This window comes from Phodopus roborovskii, unplaced genomic scaffold, assembly GCF_943737965.1.
Source record: "Phodopus roborovskii unplaced genomic scaffold, PHOROB, whole genome shotgun sequence".
Taxonomy (NCBI): Eukaryota; Metazoa; Chordata; class Mammalia; order Rodentia; family Cricetidae; genus Phodopus; species Phodopus roborovskii.
In genome coordinates, this window is record NW_026126514.1 from 23,818,475 (window position 1) to 23,836,077 (window position 17,603).

A 17,603-nucleotide genomic window follows, 5' to 3' on the forward strand; every position below is an offset into this window, starting at 1 on the left:
GATGCAGAAGAACCAAGAATTCAAGGCTAGCTATTGGCCTCTGGAGCATGCACTTATCTAAGTACACACAGAACTTGGCACAGAAGGGCACTCGGCCGCCTGCCTTCAAACCAATCCCCTCCTTAGGTATCCAAATACAACCAAGACCTTCACTGTGTACTAAGGAGGCAACAGCTTGGAGTTCATTCGGATTTTTGTTTTCTTGTCTGGCAGACTTTTGCAAAAAAACAAGATTTTACTGGCAGTGTTTCAAGGCTGCCTTTGCCTCCCACTTCCTGCCCTCCACCCCCAACCCCGACCTTTGTCTACGGAGGAAGGCTTTCTGTACTGAGGTTCTTGGGCTGCTAATAATTTCAAACTGAAATGCCTCAGAACTTCCCCGCCCTGACCCCCCACCCCCACCCTGCACCTGTGTGTATCCCTATGCCTGTGGCCCAGTGTGCGTGAGACAGCTGAAAAGTCAGCCTTAGCAACGACACACCAATATCAAAATTAAGACATATTCAAGTTCTCTCTTGTTAAGTGTAATCTTCCTAATGAATGACTCAGAAAATACAGGATGTACTGACCAAAAGCAACCCTATTTTCAAAGGAAAATATATTTAATACTGTATCGCCGGGTTTTACTTTCTAAAACAGCCAATCGACATGATCATTCAATTGCTTACTTCCAAAGTAGAGCCGTAACACATCTTGTAAATTTGCCACGTTCCTTTAAAAAAAAAAAAAAAGTGTCTGAAAATTCTAAACTGTGAGTTACAATTGCCATTTTGGAAGGGTTTTCTCCTTAGCTCCCATTACATTCATTTGAATAAGAGCTAATGTGTTTACTAAGTTTCTGCTTCACACAACCCATCTCAAAATGTTCTGGTAAGAAAAGATGTTAAGCCAGGTGGTGGTGGCATATACCTTTAATCCTAGCACTCAAGAGACAGAGGCAGGCAGATCTGAGTTTGATACCAGCCTGGTCTATAGAGCAAGTTCCAGGGACACCCAAGATAACATACAGAGACCTATAGGTTAGAGAATGGGTTTTTGTTTATTTGTTTGTTCCATAAGTAACTACCACTAAATATTTTTGCTTTTGAAGGAGTGGGGAAAAAATGATGTGTTCAAGTGCTTGTTCAACCAATCCACACTCTATAGGCCTAAAGCTGAGTGAGTGCATGTGTGAGAGAGAGAGAGCGCCTTCCAGAGGATTAATAGTACATCATGTACATCTATAAGCATCCGTGCCTCCCATGGGTTGAAAACTGCATTCACAAGAAGCATATGCTGTGACTCACACCCACAGGATAGACTCCATTCTTGCAAATATGGGGCCTTTCACACAGAGACATGAGGGACGTAGGGGAGGGGAGGAAGGGAGAGAGAAGAAACACCAACATAATTTCAAGATGCCCAACTATAAAAAGAGGTTTACATCTTAATCCATGACAGTGGCACACTCAACAGGCCAAATAAGCAAGCTCTACAGATGTAAATCAAGAAGGATGAATCAGCATAGAGAGCAAGAGGACCTGGTGGGGTTGGGGGAACAGCTCGAATCTGAACTCAACCATTATCCCTCTGGTAGTCGATAGAATAGCCAATAACGTACGTCAGCAGTCCTCACAAGCCTGTGAGGTAGGAATGTGGAACGAGTTGTCAATGTGGTTTCCAATCCTACAATCAAGAATTGTCAAGAAGACAATTCAAAGGTTGATCTTACAGCCACTAATTCTACGGTCCATTTCTTACAGAACACTGGTTCTTAACCGGTGGGTCATAACCCTTCTGGGGGTTGCAGAGCAGATGTCCTTTGTATCAGATATTTACATTACAATTCATAACAGTAGCAAAATTACAGTTATGAAGTAGCAATGAGCTAATTTTATGGTTGGGGTCACCACAGCATGAGGAACTGTACGAAAGGGTCACAGCATTAGGACGGTTCAGAACCCCTGCTGCAGACTGTCACATTCTCTCCCCCAATGCCAATCCTTCACCATTCATTCTAGAAGCTCTAAGATGCTTTCCAAGTGGGCAGAGGAGGTGGGGAGTGGGAGAAGGGCCACATTGAGAACCTTCTAAGGCTATACAAAAGTTAGACCTCTGCATTCAAAGGTACCCTCTGGTACGAGGAACACCGCGACCCATCCGCCCTGACCCCTGGGAAGTGGAACGTGGGGGAAGGGTACATGACCAAGGCAGGCAGAAGATGAAGCCCCAGCTGGGGAGCCGAGAGGGCACATGGTTCCACCTTTGACCATCTCCGTAGACTGTCAGCCTCAGGCCTGGCCATCACTGAGACTGTGGGTTCTGGGAGCCCTCTTTGCTCTTACTGTCCTCTGCTGAGCTGCAATCAGACCCCGAGACTGAGGACTTGTACCCTCGAAGCGTGTGGGCATTCAGCATCTCCAGCAGCAGGTCATACACTGGGACCACATTTTTGCACTTCATGCTGAGCAGATGTTCCATGCCCTTGTTACTACAGGGGGAAAAAGCACTGAGAATCTGTACCCCCAGACAGCCATCGAATGTTGAGATAGTCCCCAAGTCTCCTGCACAAAGCCAGCCCATCTTCCACATTCCCTGTACTTCTAACCCGTTGTTCCGCAGTTCCCTCAATAGTTTACATTCAAGGGCAAACGTGGTACCCTCTTGACCTCCATCTCACCACCCAATGCTGCACCACGGGCTCACTCATGAAAAGCACAAAAACATAAAGACCAAGGTTCTAAATAGTGTCACTAACTGTAAGTAGGCTTCTTCACACTGGGAGGGTGCAAGCACCAATCTCCTCAACCAACCAAGCCAGGAATGTACATATCAAGACTTTGAAAAACGTTGCCATTCCTGGCTTGATCTTGAAAGGGTCGTTGTGTACTGATTCTGGGGCTATGAACAAACTTCAGCAATTTGGTGAACTCACACATAGTGAGGATAGATTAATATCTATTCTGCAAAGAGTCATGAGCCGAGTCATCGTTAAAGAATAAGGAATCTTTCTTCTTTCCTCCTCCATGTTAAATGCTTGAAGTGAACACGGACCTTCCCCCACAGTGCTTGCTACTCAGGCAAGCACTACCTTCCATCTTCACATCCTCCCTTCCAGACTTGGGCAGGGCTATCTTCCTGAGCAGCACCCCCCACTGAGCATCACTGTACCAACAACAGCCATCACAGCATCTTCATCAGTGCACACACAGTGCCCTTCCTGATCTGGACCGGGCTCCATCCACATCCTTGCTCCCTCAACCTATTGGGAAGTTCTTAGATCTTATCCTTGCTATCCTGATGCCATGGAAAACAGAAGGACAACTTGGTGCACACCCCAGTCCACGGCTGAAGAGTGACCAGGAGAGCCAGGCTTAGCATCCTTACAGAAATGACCCCAGGCCTTGGCCCTGGGGGTAGGGAGGTAAAAGGAAAGTGGAAACTCACTTTGGAGGGAGAACTGCCTGTTTTAGGACTCTTATCACCAAATTCTAAACCCTAGCAACTACATCCAGGTGGGTCCCACCAGCTGCCACAGAAACCCTATCAGGTGCCACGTGACACTCATTTAAACACTCACTATGTGCCAAGCGTTGATGCAGGTGTGTGCGCTGATGAAGCCCCTCCCATTGGAAAGTTCACTCTTCCTGTAAGTGAACACTCTACCATAGCCACTGCAGGCTTGCCTGCATTTTCCCAAAGCTCTGAGTGCATGCCCTGCCCACACCCCACTGAAACAACTTCCCAAGGGTCCGTACCTGATATGCCTGACATGAGAAAGAAGCATCAGGAGGTTGGCCAGGCGAACGGACTGCTGCTGGGAGGAAATGCCACTCTTGGCAATCACCCAGACCAGGGCATCTGTCACTGCGTTCAGGAGATGTGTCAGCTTCCGGCTACTCTCTGCCTCCTGGCTTGCTGTAGCCAGGGGGTACATACCTGGACAAAGAAGGAGAGCCCCCAAAGTCAGAGAAAAGGAAGCTAGGTCATGTGCTCAACTGTTGAGCATGCTACTCTAACTTGCACACGCACACCTGTGGTGTACTCTACCTCCCCCCCCCCCCGGGTCTTCCCGAGAGCAAAACCTTATCACTGAGCTATAAGGGAATCCTGGCTGGATACAGAAAAGATAAATGATCCCAGCTTAGTTCTGTGGCCTTGCCAAAACAATAGGCACTGCAAGTAATTATGTTTCACACCTGCAGCAAATGGCTACATGAAGATGGTCAGGTGAAATTATGTAAGTATATAGTTTATAAATCAGTATAAACTAATTCTTTACTCCCTTTGAGGATGATAACTTGCAATGACCACAGTGTAATTGCAAATCAAGAAGCCAAGGGCTGGGTGGTGGTGGTACATGCCCTTAATCTCAGCACTTGGGAGGCAGAGGCAGGCAAATCAGAGTTTGAGGCTAGGCCTGGTTTACAGTGAGTTCCAGGACAGCCAGGGCAGCACAGAGAAAACTTATCTTGAAAAACCAAAGGAAAAGAAAGAGAAAGGAAAGGAAACCAAGGCTTTAATTGTATCACTCATGGTTGGCTTTTCACTCAATGTGATAAAACTCTGACCCAAAGCAAGTTAGAGGAGTAAAGGGCACACCTCACCTTACAGGTTATGTTCTGTGACCAAGTACAGGCAGGAAAATGCAGACAGGAGCGGAAGCAGCCGCCTGCCGCAGAGAAGTGCTGCTTACTGACTCGCTCAGCCTGCTTTACTACACAACTCAGGACCACCTGCCCAGGGATGGCACCGCCCACAGTGGGCTGGGTCTTCCCACGTCAATCATTAATAATAAAAAAAAAAAAATGTCCTACAGACTTGTCAACAGGTCAACAGGTGGAGCCTCCTTCAGTTGAGGCTCCCTCCTCCCAGGTGACTCGAGTTTGTGTCGAGTTGACAAAACTAGTTTAACTTAAGCGGCAGAGGCAAGTGGATCCTATCTCTGTGAGTTCCAAGCCGGCCTCAGTAACACAGTGAGACTTCGAGGATGGAGCTCAGTGGACCTGCTCACCACCCTCCCCATTATCTGCTCCTCACCACCTCATTCATTCCCCTCAGCAGCCAAAATGCAGATCTCCTGTTGGCTTCCAGACATCGAGGCACAGCAGATCCCTACCATGTGGCACAGCATTTGAGGGACCCGAGTCTCCTCTTACTCTTTTTTTTCTTTAATTTGTTGGGGGTGGTGCATAACACGTGTAGAGGTCAAAGAACAATTTGCAGGAGTCAGTACCTCTCCTCCCACCAAGAGGGTCCCAGGGATCAAACTCAGGTTGTCAGGCTTAGAGGCAGTAGGAACCTTATTCAGCCATCTCACTGATTTACCTCCACCCCCAGAAAACTGAAAGTAGCCAAGGATGGCCTTGAACTTTTGATCTTTCTGTCTCTGTCTTCCTAGGGCTGTCATAGAGGCTTGAGCCAGCACACCCTGTTTATGTAGTACTGGGAACCAAACCCAGGGCTTTATATGTGGTAAGCAAGCACTATACCAGCAGAGCTCCACCCTCAGCCCTGTCCTTGATCTTTCGTTCCCAGACCTCACCCCAATCCCACTTTTAAGTCCCTGCACAGGTGCCACACTCTAGAGCATTCTCTACAGTCCGCTTAGGACAATGGTTCTCAACCCCTCTGTGGCCATGCATCGCATTTCCTGGTTATCAGATAGTTACATCATGGTTCACAACAGTAGCAAATTACAGTTATGAAGTAGCAACAAGATACATTTATGGTTGGGGGTCACTACAGCATGAGGAACTGTATTAAAAGTCTGCAGCATCAGGAAGATTGAGAATCACTGGCTTGGGATGTCATCCTTATTCTCCATTATTCCTTCTCTATTTATGGCCACTCTTCCTTTAGATCTCTGCCTGGTCATGAATTTCTTTCTAGAAACGTCTGAGTCCCAGCCTCATGTAGTAGAGAGCATTTAGGCTAAGGAACACTAGATTTCCTGGGGACATGGATTAAAATGTTCTAACCCATTTTGGTAATGACACGGAGTGAACATACTAACGAAAACTGAATTGTACACTTTTGTTTTAGGACACGATCTTGCCATGTAGCCTAGGCTGGCCTCAAATTCATACTTCTCCTGAGTCCTGGGATTACAGGTGTAGAACGCCACACACAGCTTGAATTATATACTTTAAATGGGTGAACTGTGGTGTCATTAAAATTGCCTTCAGAAGCAAAACCACAGTGGCATAAATGACCACTGGCAGCGTGTGGCTACCTTCAAAGAGCATGGTTGGTAGTCAGTCACCATCCTTCATGAGCCAGTGTCATTACCAAGGGCAGACCCTGGCCTCCTACAAGCTTGAAGGCAGTAAGTACAGTCCCATACAGAGCCTGAAGCCCATCGTGATCTGTTGGTTGGGGAAGGGGAGGCACCATGTTTAAACAGGCTCCTGCATGTCAAGTTTCTAGAAGGAGGAGTGTATATATGAAAGGTCTAAAACTAAAAGGATCCCAGGATCCACCCACTTTACTGTACCTCTCTCTCTAGTCAGGAATACCACACCCATTCTTTGGGCAGCCACATACCTGTTCATCAACATGGCATAAGGCAACACAGCAATTGCTAAGTGGCAGGCCTTCAACAGGGTCAAGTCAAGACAACCCTGTCAACCAGGTACACAGGAAGCAACAAAAACGAACCCCCTCCACCCCTAAAAATAGAAACACTATGATTCATCGTAAAACAAAACTAAATTACTTTTCATAAAACTAAAGAGGGAAGGGAGGGAGAGGGCTCTTGGCACAATACCCCAAACATCCCAAAGAAAGCAAGTCAAGGACACAGCCTCATCCCTGCCACTTCCTGGAACATCTGTGTGTTCCTCCCTCTAGCCCACCAGCCGTTCTGAAAGCACAGATGCCAAGAATTGTGGTACCCTACTCGTTCAAAGACAAAGGCCTAAGATTTGCTCGGCTGGAGGGAGATAACTCAGAAAATCTGGAGTGTGTTATTTAAAAATTCTAGAATATTATCGTGGAAAATTGTTTTCTGGCTTCGAAGGGTGAAGGGGAATGTTTGTGCTGTTCTAAAGCAAAATAGAATGTCAGCCTACGCCTGCTATTCTAAGTATTTCAGTTAATAAAATGTTTCATTCTTTCCAAATCTTAGGCTTGTTCAAATAGATCTCTTGCTAATTTATTTGTTTGTTTGGCATAATGTCTGGGCAGTCCAGGCTGGCCTCAAACTTGCTATGTAGTCAAGGAGGGCCTTGAACTCCTGCTTCTGCCGTCACCTCCCAAGTACTGGGATCACAGGCAAGCACGCCCATGCCAGCTCCCTGCCCCTAATTTAGGCTATTTTTAAAGAACAACAATGGTAATTATCTTCAGGCTTATTCCACTCTGTCTCCTAGATTAAATCCTAATTCTAAGGGAAAGTGGGCATAGTTTCAGATTCTTAGGTGACAAGGTTATCCCCTTATTTGGCATAATGTCGTTAACCCCACTGCTCATGTGATACCTTTTATTTTGTTTATTTTGAGCTAGGGTTTCTCTATGTAGCCCTGGCTTGTAGACCAGGCTGGCCTTGAACTCAGAGCTCCACCTGCCTCTGCCTCCCGGGAATCACCACCTCCAGGCAGGCACCACCACCACCACATGGCATGATACATTTTTAATTTATGAAATACTAGCATTCTAACAGGTTGTTAAATGTATAGTTTCTTGTCTCTATTTCAAGAGACTAGGCATTCCAGTTTCTCCTATACACTATATATGTGTGTGTGTGTGTGTGTGTGTGTGTGTGTGTGTGTGTGTATAGATAGGTAGATATGTGTGTATATATATCTATATAGATAGATAGATAGACATATATAGATATAGATATTAGAAGGGACACAAGTTTGAATTATGTCCCCTCCAGAAAGAAGAAATATGTCTTCCACTTAAACCCAGTGAAGATCAGAGTCTTTCTCTTAAGTGTACACACACAGGGCTCAAAGCCCTGAACTTAGTTCATTCTGCTATCCTTAATATTTAGAAATATTAAATATTAAACCAGCATCTGAGTTGAAATTTAACTAGATGCTACTGTTTATTTCTGGTCTATACTATACCCATTAGTAGAGATAATGACCTAGAGCCATTAAGGTATTCAAAATATCACTTTGACAAACCAGAACCCTCAGTACACTGGGGCCCTTATTCAGTTGGCTATTCTGTTACTGGTTTGTTTCTAGTTTTAGATACTAGATTATCTTTGAAATACAAACACAGAAGGTCAGCTAATAAGAAAACAGAATGTTTACTGAGCTAATTCCCACTTAGAGATGCTCCATATACCTTTGTGTAGATGTTTCCATAATTTTTGGTAGAATATTTCCTCTTTGAAGAATATCTATTACATTTCTTCCAGGATTTGTTTTTATTATTATTTTTAATTGTCAGGCATGTGAGTACAGTGCCCTCATAACCCAGAAGAAAGCATCAGATCCCCAGTAGCTGAAGGGTACTGGGAACTGTACCTGGGTCCCCAGCTAAAGCAGCACACCTTAACTGTTGAGCCCTCAGTATACCGTTCTGCTAGTGCTACAATCTTTCAGCTTTGTATGTCTGGAAATACTTTTATTTTACCTTTGGTTTTGAAAGCATATGGAATTCTAGAGCAACACTGTTTCTAAATGTGCAATTTTAAGTTGTTTGTTAAGATTTTAAGATATTGTGCATGTATGCCTCTATGTGCACATGAGGGCAGGTATCTGTGGAGGACAAAAGAGGGTGTTAGGTCCCCTGGAGCTGGAGTTACAGGTGTCTGTGAGCAGCGCAGTTGGGATTCCTGGGAACCAAACAGGGTTCACCTTCTGCAAATGGGGCCGATCCAACTCTCCAGCCCCTATGTCTCTGTCTCTTGACTTGGATTTGAAAATAGGAATATGCTGTCATCTTTACCTTTGTGTAAAAAGTCATCCCCTCCCCTCCCCCAGCAGCTTGTTTTTCTTTCTTTACCATTTTTCTGCTCTGGGTGTGGGGGTAAATGTCTGAACATTCCCAGTGACACCGAAGACAAATCACAGGCACAGGCCTATGACTTGAGCCAGACAGAAGAAAACCTGGGCATGGTGGCACACTGCTCAGGAAGCTGAGGCAGGAGGATCGTGGGCTTAAGGACAGCTTGGACTACATAGCAACTTCTTGTTTCCAAAAAGAAAAGGAAAGTGGTTTTCCTCTTTCCTGCTGGCTTTAAGCAATTGGATGACAACCTGTCTTGCTGTGGCTCTCCACAAGATTCTTGTGCAGGAGTTTAAGTGAGCATCCTGGAAACTGTGTTTACCATTTTTAGTAAGTCTAGAGCATTTTCAACCACGTGTCTTTAAGAATTTTCTTCCAGCTCCTCATAGTGACTGCCACAGCTGCATCAAGTCACTCTCCTTACTGGCCATTTAAAACCTGCTGCCGTCTCTTCTGTGACAGCTTCACGTTGACAAGGCCGTGTGGGGCCGTTGGGACATTGTGTGTCCTGCCCCACCTGCTCCCACTTTCCGTATGAAATTCAGTGACTGTCTTCATGTCTCTGTAGAGTCGCTTCCATTCATTTCATTCTGTCACCTTCCCAACTGAGTGGCTTTTATCCTGTTGGAGAGCATATTTTCTTCTTTGCACACTTCACTAAGGTTCAATTTGTTATTTTGAGTATTGTGAATTCTGGCTCGAATTATGTTCTATTTGTTGTCATTGTTTCCCCCCCCCCTTGCTTATGAGTATTCACATTGGTGACAGTGTTGGCAGTGGGGGGGGGTCAAAGTCATGGACTCAAGTATGTTAGGCAAGCGCTCTTTCAACTGAACTAGATCCCCGAGCCCCCGGCTTCTTTGTAATAATACTGAAGACTGAACTATAGGCTTCGTCCACGAGCTGGTGAGAACTACAAATATTCTTGAGCTTTGTGCTAGATTGTAGATTAAATTATTTCACAATGTCTTGATAATCTGAACTTGCTTTTTTTTTTTTATGTTTTATTTGGTAGCCTGTAGACCTGGGCTCACTTTACCCCATCACTGTGGCAACAGCTTTCCCAGTGTGGTGATATTTTGTTTATGATCTAGCAAATAAAGCTTGTCTGAAGGTCAGAGTGCAAAGCTAGCCACACCAGTTAGCCATAGAGGACAGGCAGTAGTGGACACACCTTTAATTCCAGCACTCAGGAGGCAGAGATCGATGGATCTCTGTGAGTTCAATGCCACCCTGGGCTACATGAGAATAAATCAGCCTAAAAGAGAAACACCTTTGATCCCAGTACTTGGGATGGCATGCCTTTAATTCCAGCACTAGAGAGAAATGTAAGACAGGAGCTCAGTGCGCTCTAGGCAGTCTGAGGAGCAGTGCAGTCTGGAGATGCAGTCTGAGGACAGGATCACCCCTTTGGTTTGAGCATTGGTAGAGGTGAGAACTCTCTAGTGGCTGGCCACTTTGCTTCTCAGACCTTCAGGTTTAACCCCAATATCTGCCTCTGGGTTTTTATTATCAGTGCTACACCCCAGTGTTTTCTCATCCCAGTGTCCAGGATATTACAAGGTTTTCCAGCCGACTGGTGAGAATGCAAGGCATGTCTCAGTCTGGGAGAAGAACTTCAGAGATCACTTCCATCCACCTTCCCTCAAGCTTCCAACACCCATAGGTTAGCACTCGGCCGAAGGCTTAAAGAGCGCCACCTGCGGGCCAGAGATGCTGCGTGCAGTCCTTTTCCTCTCAAGCACTCCCTGCCCTTCCCCTTCGAGGTCTAACCCACTTTCCACGCCAGATCCCACCACTGTCTGACAGCGCCCTTTGCTCTCCCCAGAGCTATTCTGTGAATGTTCTCTCCCAGTCCACAGGACAGAGTAATTTAAAAACCAGTCAAATGCGTTAGTCACATAAGCCAGGACTCATATGTTGCCCTTTTCATAGTAATTTCCTGTCATTATAGCAAGGTGGGGCCAAGGTTATAGCTGAGAATGGTAGCACACTTACCTGGCATGGGCAAAGCTCCGGGTTTGAGTGCCAGTTTCAAAAAACCATGTTTAAAAGCCGACATACTCACATTGGGTCACTCTTCTCTAAGTACAGTGTAACAACTGTGTACCTAGCATGCACATTGGGTTAGGTGTTGCAAGTATCCCAGGATGTTGTCAAGTATATGAGAGTCTACACACAGGTGTAGGTAGATACAACTCCGTTTTATGTAAGAGAAGGTGGCATCCATTGATTTGGAAAGAAGCAGAGGGAGAGAGAGAATGAGTTGGGGGCACTATTTCCAATGGTCAACAAGGTTATGGTGACTATCTTGAAGAGGGCTGGTTCCTGCTAACTGTTCTTATCTTCCTTTATGGTTTTCTTCCATCTGAATGTTGTTCCCATCACCATACATTGTTTATATAAGAAAAACTAGGAAAGCCAAAACATCCACTCAGCTCAGACACTGTCCTACCTGCCATCTCTGAAGTCAAGCCCCTCCCCCTGTCCCTCCCACACCAAGTCTGTTTGGGCTCACTTCATCCTGAAGACTCCCTTGCCCCAGTCTCTCTGCGTTTCAGTCATTGCTCCCTATAGAAAGTGAGTATGACCTTCCCACAATACACTTCTGCACACAGACATGCCCCACTTCCCAAAAGAGCCACTTGTAGCTCCTCTCTGAGAGCCCCGGGTCTTTCCCTTCTGCAGTCCACTGCATCTCTGACCCTCGACTCTGTACATCTGTACATCCCAGTATAGCATCGACATCATGAGCTTTCATAATTGGCTTTCGACCTCTCCCAATGCTACCAGCTACTTGACTGTAACTTAAGTGCTAGTTCTGAACAAATAAATGCATATGTAAAAGTAGAAGCTGAAACATTAAATAAGGATGATACATGTTGACCATGTGAAATGCCTGTGTCTGGCCTGAAGAAAGGCTGGAGGGTAAACACTTTAAAGTTCACTCTTCATTTTTTTGGGTGTTCTGAGACAAGGTTTCTCTGTGTAGCCCTGGCTGTCCAGGAACCGGTAGACCAGGCTGGCCTTGAACTCAAAGATCTGCCTGCCTCTGCCTCCTGAGTGCTGGGATTAAAGCCTGCACCACCATGTCCAGCTTCAGAACCACTTTTCAAATCCACTGCCGGTAGCCCATCCAGTGAATAACTTATACTCGAGTTAGCAAACACTAACTACAGTCTAAATCCATGTAAAATGCTGAAGTTGGGAGTGAGGCTGTTCTCTCTAAATGAAACAGAAGTTTGGCACTCTTGACCACCACACCAGTTCCATGGTTTTTCTCCCCCCTCCCCCCCAAAGCACAGTGCAGCTGTGTGGTTACTCACTGGAGTTGAGGAGGATCATGGCCTTCACACAGAGATACTCTTTGTGCTGGAGTTTTAACTCACGGAACCTTGATGTCGTCGCCAGGAGCATGTCAAAGATTTCCAGGATCCCTTCTACGCACTTGCCCTCATCCCTGAAAGAATTCATTTGGGAATTGAAGGAACACAGAGCATTAGACAGACATCAAGAAATGACATCTTAGGTGTCATCTTGTCCATCCTATGACTATGGCATTAGTAAGAGCACACTTAACAATGGGAAGTTGCTAGTACTAGGCCCATATAAAGAAAACAAAATATGCTCGGCGCAGGCTCAGTGGTGGGACACTTGCCTAGCACTCAAGGCTATGGGGTAAATTCCTTTAACATTGGGGGGGGGGCATTTCCTAACACAGGGCATTTCTTAAAACTTCGTAAACCATGTTTTCAGGCAAGAGTGTGCACTGGGGTTACCTGTTTCTTTCTGCTTTGCTACAAAGGGACTTCTTGAAGACATTGTCACTCCTATGGCTTATATACAAACCACTGTAGTTAACCAGCCTCACTGGAAACGACTGAGCTGATTAAAAGGGAGATCTCACACTCCCATCAGGAAGTATGGATGCGGGAGCCTGTTGGAACCAAATATTTCAAGAAAAACTTTCATATCTTCATACATATGACTGAGTTTTGAAATCTGTCTAGAAACCAGGAGACAAGTAAGTGGCATTTGAAGAAAGCAAATGTGACACACAGAAATTACAACTGAAGGTGGGTTAGTCAGGGAAAGGAGACAGGCATGGGGGCAAGTGATCATTTCTTTCCTTTGACTGACTGAAGTAGGTTTTTCTGTTCGTTTAGGTTCTGAGTCTTTTGTTATGTTTTATTGAGACAGGGTCTGTAGACTTGTATTGAGACTGGCCTTCATCTCCTGGTCTCCCTACCTCCATCTCTGAAATACTGAAATTACAGATGTATGCCACAACACCCAGCCTGAAGATGACTTTTAAACAAAGGTTTTTGGACAAACCTTTGAGTGTGCACTCTAGGAATGCATTATCACACATGAACTAGAAAGCACCGGTTTCAATTCACACCAGCCAGACACACATCACTCCACCTCACCACTCTCAAAAGCTGGCCCTTCTCCTCGGTTGCAGGGCCACTGGAGGGCAGTGACTGGCAGCTAGATGATTTTGCCACAAAGTCCTTCCAGTTCCTGAAAGCCTGCAGGACACAGCAGTGGGGACCACGACAGAAAGGGGCGCCCGTGGAGGTCTGCTTTTAATCACTTACTAGATTATGAAAGGACGTTGAAGTAGAACAACAATTAAAAACAAACAAAAACCTGACTGTTCACTGTCTCCTCTCACCCCCAAACCAGGTCATTTCCAGCGAATGTGGTATTTCGGGAGAAGTCATGTGCACTGACACCACTGGATACTACCCATCTTGCTGTTAGCAACTCGTCAGGACCCTGTATTCCACAGCATTCAGAGCCCACAGACTCACTCACACACAGCCACAAGCACACAACCGCTTACTTTGGCGGATCTGCTGGAAACAGTTGCCTCTCTCTGCCAGTGTGGAGCTAAGTGACAAAACGTCAGTGTCCCCTAGGGGACCAAAATCTATGCAAGCCCTGATACTCTGTACACCCTATCTTCACACTGCCCCTAAATCTTCTCCTCGGCTCTGAATTCCTGTAAGAGTGCCAGAAGCCCTGAATTTAGCCAGTGGAGAGGAAGTACCTGTGCAATGAATGCCCCTTGTGACGAATTGTCACACCACTCTGCCTACTAAAGGATCATTGCTTGAAATTATAAGTGCTGAGCTTCAAGATATTTGATACACAGAGAAGCTGATCTGAATATGTCACCAAAGAGGAAATGAACAGATGCTAACTCTTGCACTGACATTTTCATTTTGTTTTGTTTATTTTGCTTTTCTGAGACAGAGACTAATTACGTAGCCCAGCCTAGCTTCAAACTTGTGACCCTCTTGTCTCTGCCTTTCCAGGACTAGGTGTTGGCTACCATGCCCAACTGTGAATTGATGGTTTAATAGCTTCTATAAAATTTAGACTCAAGTGGAGAAGGGTAGTTATGTAGCACACACACACACTCCCCCAAAGGATAAATCAACTCAGCTGAAATCAATCCTATTTTCCAGAAGTTGCCACTTATGCCAAAGAAAAGCCACTAAATATCAGGATTAATACCCATTTCTACATTGAAAACATTGCATCCTAATAAAATTAATACTTTGAAACTGAGTTGTTTAGGTATTGGGGCATCTGGAGTCCCTGTAAACCTTGCAACTTCAAGTCATCCACATATGTTCATAGAAAAAGTCACACTCTAAATGAACTAGGCCATTTCCTTCCTAACACGTGGGACAGGCAACCGTTTCATCTCAAGTGGGCTTCAAGTACCTTCAGTGACATCACAGGCTATAGAATCTAAATACAGCTCTAGAAAATAAATGAGCCATGTAGGGACATAAAGTACGTCTCCCAAGTGACTCTCAAGAACATCCTGCTTTGAAATGAGTCATGCCGAATAAAGTGAGGAAGGACTGTTATAAACTAATGAGATCCATGCCATTCACTTGTAATTAGGAATTGAAACCAAGTTATGAGTAAGAATGTAGGATGGGGATTAAGAGTTTCAAGATAGGGATGCGATTGGAGTGTTAACATAGGAAGCCACACAGCAGTCGAGTCAAGCTATTTATAGAAGTACACTTCAAGGTAGTGCCAAATAAAGATTAAATTAGTAATTGCATGTGGAGTGACTTTCTTACTTGAATGGTTTTTCATTAGAAAAAAAAAACCCTGTTTTGATACAATGACAAAATATTGAGTGAGCTTGTCTTGCTTTGGCGTTGCCTGTTTTCCATCTCTGTCTTTATCCAGCAGGCGCCACACCAGTTTATCTCTGTGTGCATGGCAACTGGACAAGGGTAAGGGGCCCGACTGATGGCTTAGCACATGGGAGGGACTTCATAAATACTTATCCAAAATGAAATTACTCGGCCACAAAGGGTAAACTAAAATTTAGAAGTAATGGCCCATGATCTTTAAGAACATTCAGCATATCAATACTGAGTGTGAATGCAGCCCCTAAGAACACTCATAGTCATAGGAGTCTGGAGGGCCCTGTGTTCACAGTGCGGTCCCAGCCCAGCTCCAAATGTCCAGTCACAGCTTTGTGGACAGTTTCCTGTTGATGCTGACACAAAAGTGTATTTTTTTATTTAAATTACATCATGTATGTCTATGTCTGTGTGCGTGCGTGCGTGCGTGCGTGTGTGTGTGTGTGTGTGTGTGTGTGTGTGATAGTTAAAGGTCAGAATAGTTTGGTGTAGTCAGTACTCTCCTTTCACGGTATGAGTCTTAGGGATCAAACTGAGGTCATCAGTCTTGGTGAAAAGGTCCTCCTACCCACTGAGCCATCTTGCCAGCCACATATGCATTTTGGGGCAAATATAAGCTCAGATTCCACACTAGATCTTCACATGAAGTTATGTTTCTAATGGATGCCAAAAGAAGTACCTTGTTACAAATAAGCCCAAACCACTGGGTTTTTTCCTTCAGCCCGGGTACATCCAAGGTTATTATTTCATTTTGTTTTCTGTAGAAATCTCAATAAGAACAAATGGGCACAGGTAGGGGGTTTAACTCAGTCACCAAGGGGCTGCTTAGCAAGCACAAGGCTCTTGGTTTTGTACCCAGCACCAAAAAACAAAACAAAACAAAAACCCAAAAAACAACAACAACAAAAAAAAAAAAAAAGACCAAAACCACAACAATAAAAAGTAGTTAGTGCTTGCATTCCTGTGAAACACCATGTGAAGAATCTCAGACACGCCAGGCGGTGGTGGCACACCCATACTGAGAGAAGGGAGGGGTCACATTTACTACCGTACATGGTCTCCAGTCACTGACTCAGTTACTGAAACACTAGCTCTGGCATCCATCTAGAAACTGAAACAAAATGTAAAATAATTTTAGCCCCACTATGCATCAATGCGTGGAACTGCTAGCACGGTAGAATTGTGTGTATATGTGTATGTGTGGCTAGCGTGGAATTGTCGTATATGTTGTGTGTGTGTGTGTGTTTGTGAAGCAGAGTGAATGAGTGAGTGACAGCTTGACTGACAGCTCTGAGGTGACAGGAGCAGTGTGCTTCGGAAGTGAGTAGAAATAGGCCCAGTCATAGGGATGTGTTCTGAGGTAAAAGAATAAATTATGAAATCACTTTGCCTTTGGCCTTCTCTTTCCCCTTCCTATTCTCTTTCCCACGGGGGGGGGGGGTGCTATGTGTATGGACTTTAGAATCAGATCCCCATTTCTCCACTATCTCTTACTGCCCTGCCCGTCAATCAATTACCTCACTTCCCATCTCCCTAACTGAAGAACTGGAATGACGAACGGTGTTCACTCCCAAAGGGCTTTTGGAAAGGTGAAATAAGGTGACACACATCAAGTGCTTAAGATGGTACCTGGCACACACCAGCTAATGTTAGCTATGTGATGGTCACTGGAGGGTCTGGTACCTGCCCCACTGCTCTGGCCTTCCAGAGCCTCCCTCTCTCGATCACCACTTGGGCTTGCTCCTGCTCAAGCCACATCCCATGCTTCAGCTCTTCCCACTGGATTTGTTCTCCACCAAAACACCTCCATTACTCAGAACAGTGCTCTCTGTCAATGCCATCCATGACAACAGGCAGAATGGATGCTGATACCTTGGGGCAGCACTCTTCATCTGCGCAACGTGCCAGTGAGGGTCTTCTGATGACCTACAGTGGTAACAGGATTATGATGCAAGAGTTGGGGTGGGCACTTTCGGTTCACAGCACCAGGCATTCTCCTGCTCTTGTGCCCAGTCTAACGTGCTGAACACTTAACACTAGTCCTTTTTCCATGGAGATCATTTTCAAATCACTCAAAGGTACACCAACAGTTTTCCATCTCCTCCCTATAACAAAGCTTGACTGTAGTTGAACATTCCAGTTTATCTTCCATAAACAGTTCAACTAAATCAAACCTTGGTTCCTACTCTCTGCCATCTTTAAAAGAAAACTAAAAGCAACCACTTTGTGACATCGTGTCATGGCCCAAAGCAATGTCTGCTTACTTTCATTTGGAGTTAGTACTGGGCCTTCCCACTGCTCCTTCCAAAAAATGCTACTAGAGATAAATGATTCTATTAGCATTAAAGCTATGGCATATGAAAATAAATTTGGAAGGGTCATAAGCACTTTATCACCTGTCCAGAGATGTAACTCATAACTCAACAGTGGGGCAATTTAAGAATATAATGTGAGAACAGAAATTTTAATGCAATA

General features: G+C 45.0%; 1 protein-coding gene across 2 annotated transcripts in view; it reads right to left on the reverse strand.

Moving 5' to 3' along the window:
• Positions 1-2,139: 2,139 nt before the first annotated feature.
• Positions 2,140-17,603, reverse strand: part of Esr2 (estrogen receptor 2) — a 40,107-nt gene continuing 24,643 nt past the window's right edge. Inside the window, exons 6-9 of one of the 2 annotated variants that reach the window (XM_051196010.1) lie at positions 17,001-17,054; positions 12,273-12,406; positions 3,738-3,918; positions 2,140-2,470 (exon numbers count right to left, since the gene is read on the reverse strand). In XM_051196010.1, the coding sequence (XP_051051967.1) occupies positions 2,284-2,470; positions 3,738-3,918; positions 12,273-12,406; positions 17,001-17,054 (556 nt within the window). In that variant the 3' untranslated portion in view covers positions 2,140-2,283. The remainder of the gene's footprint in view (positions 2,471-3,737; positions 3,919-12,272; positions 12,407-17,000; positions 17,055-17,603) is intronic. The other variant, XM_051196011.1, reaches the window with a different exon arrangement.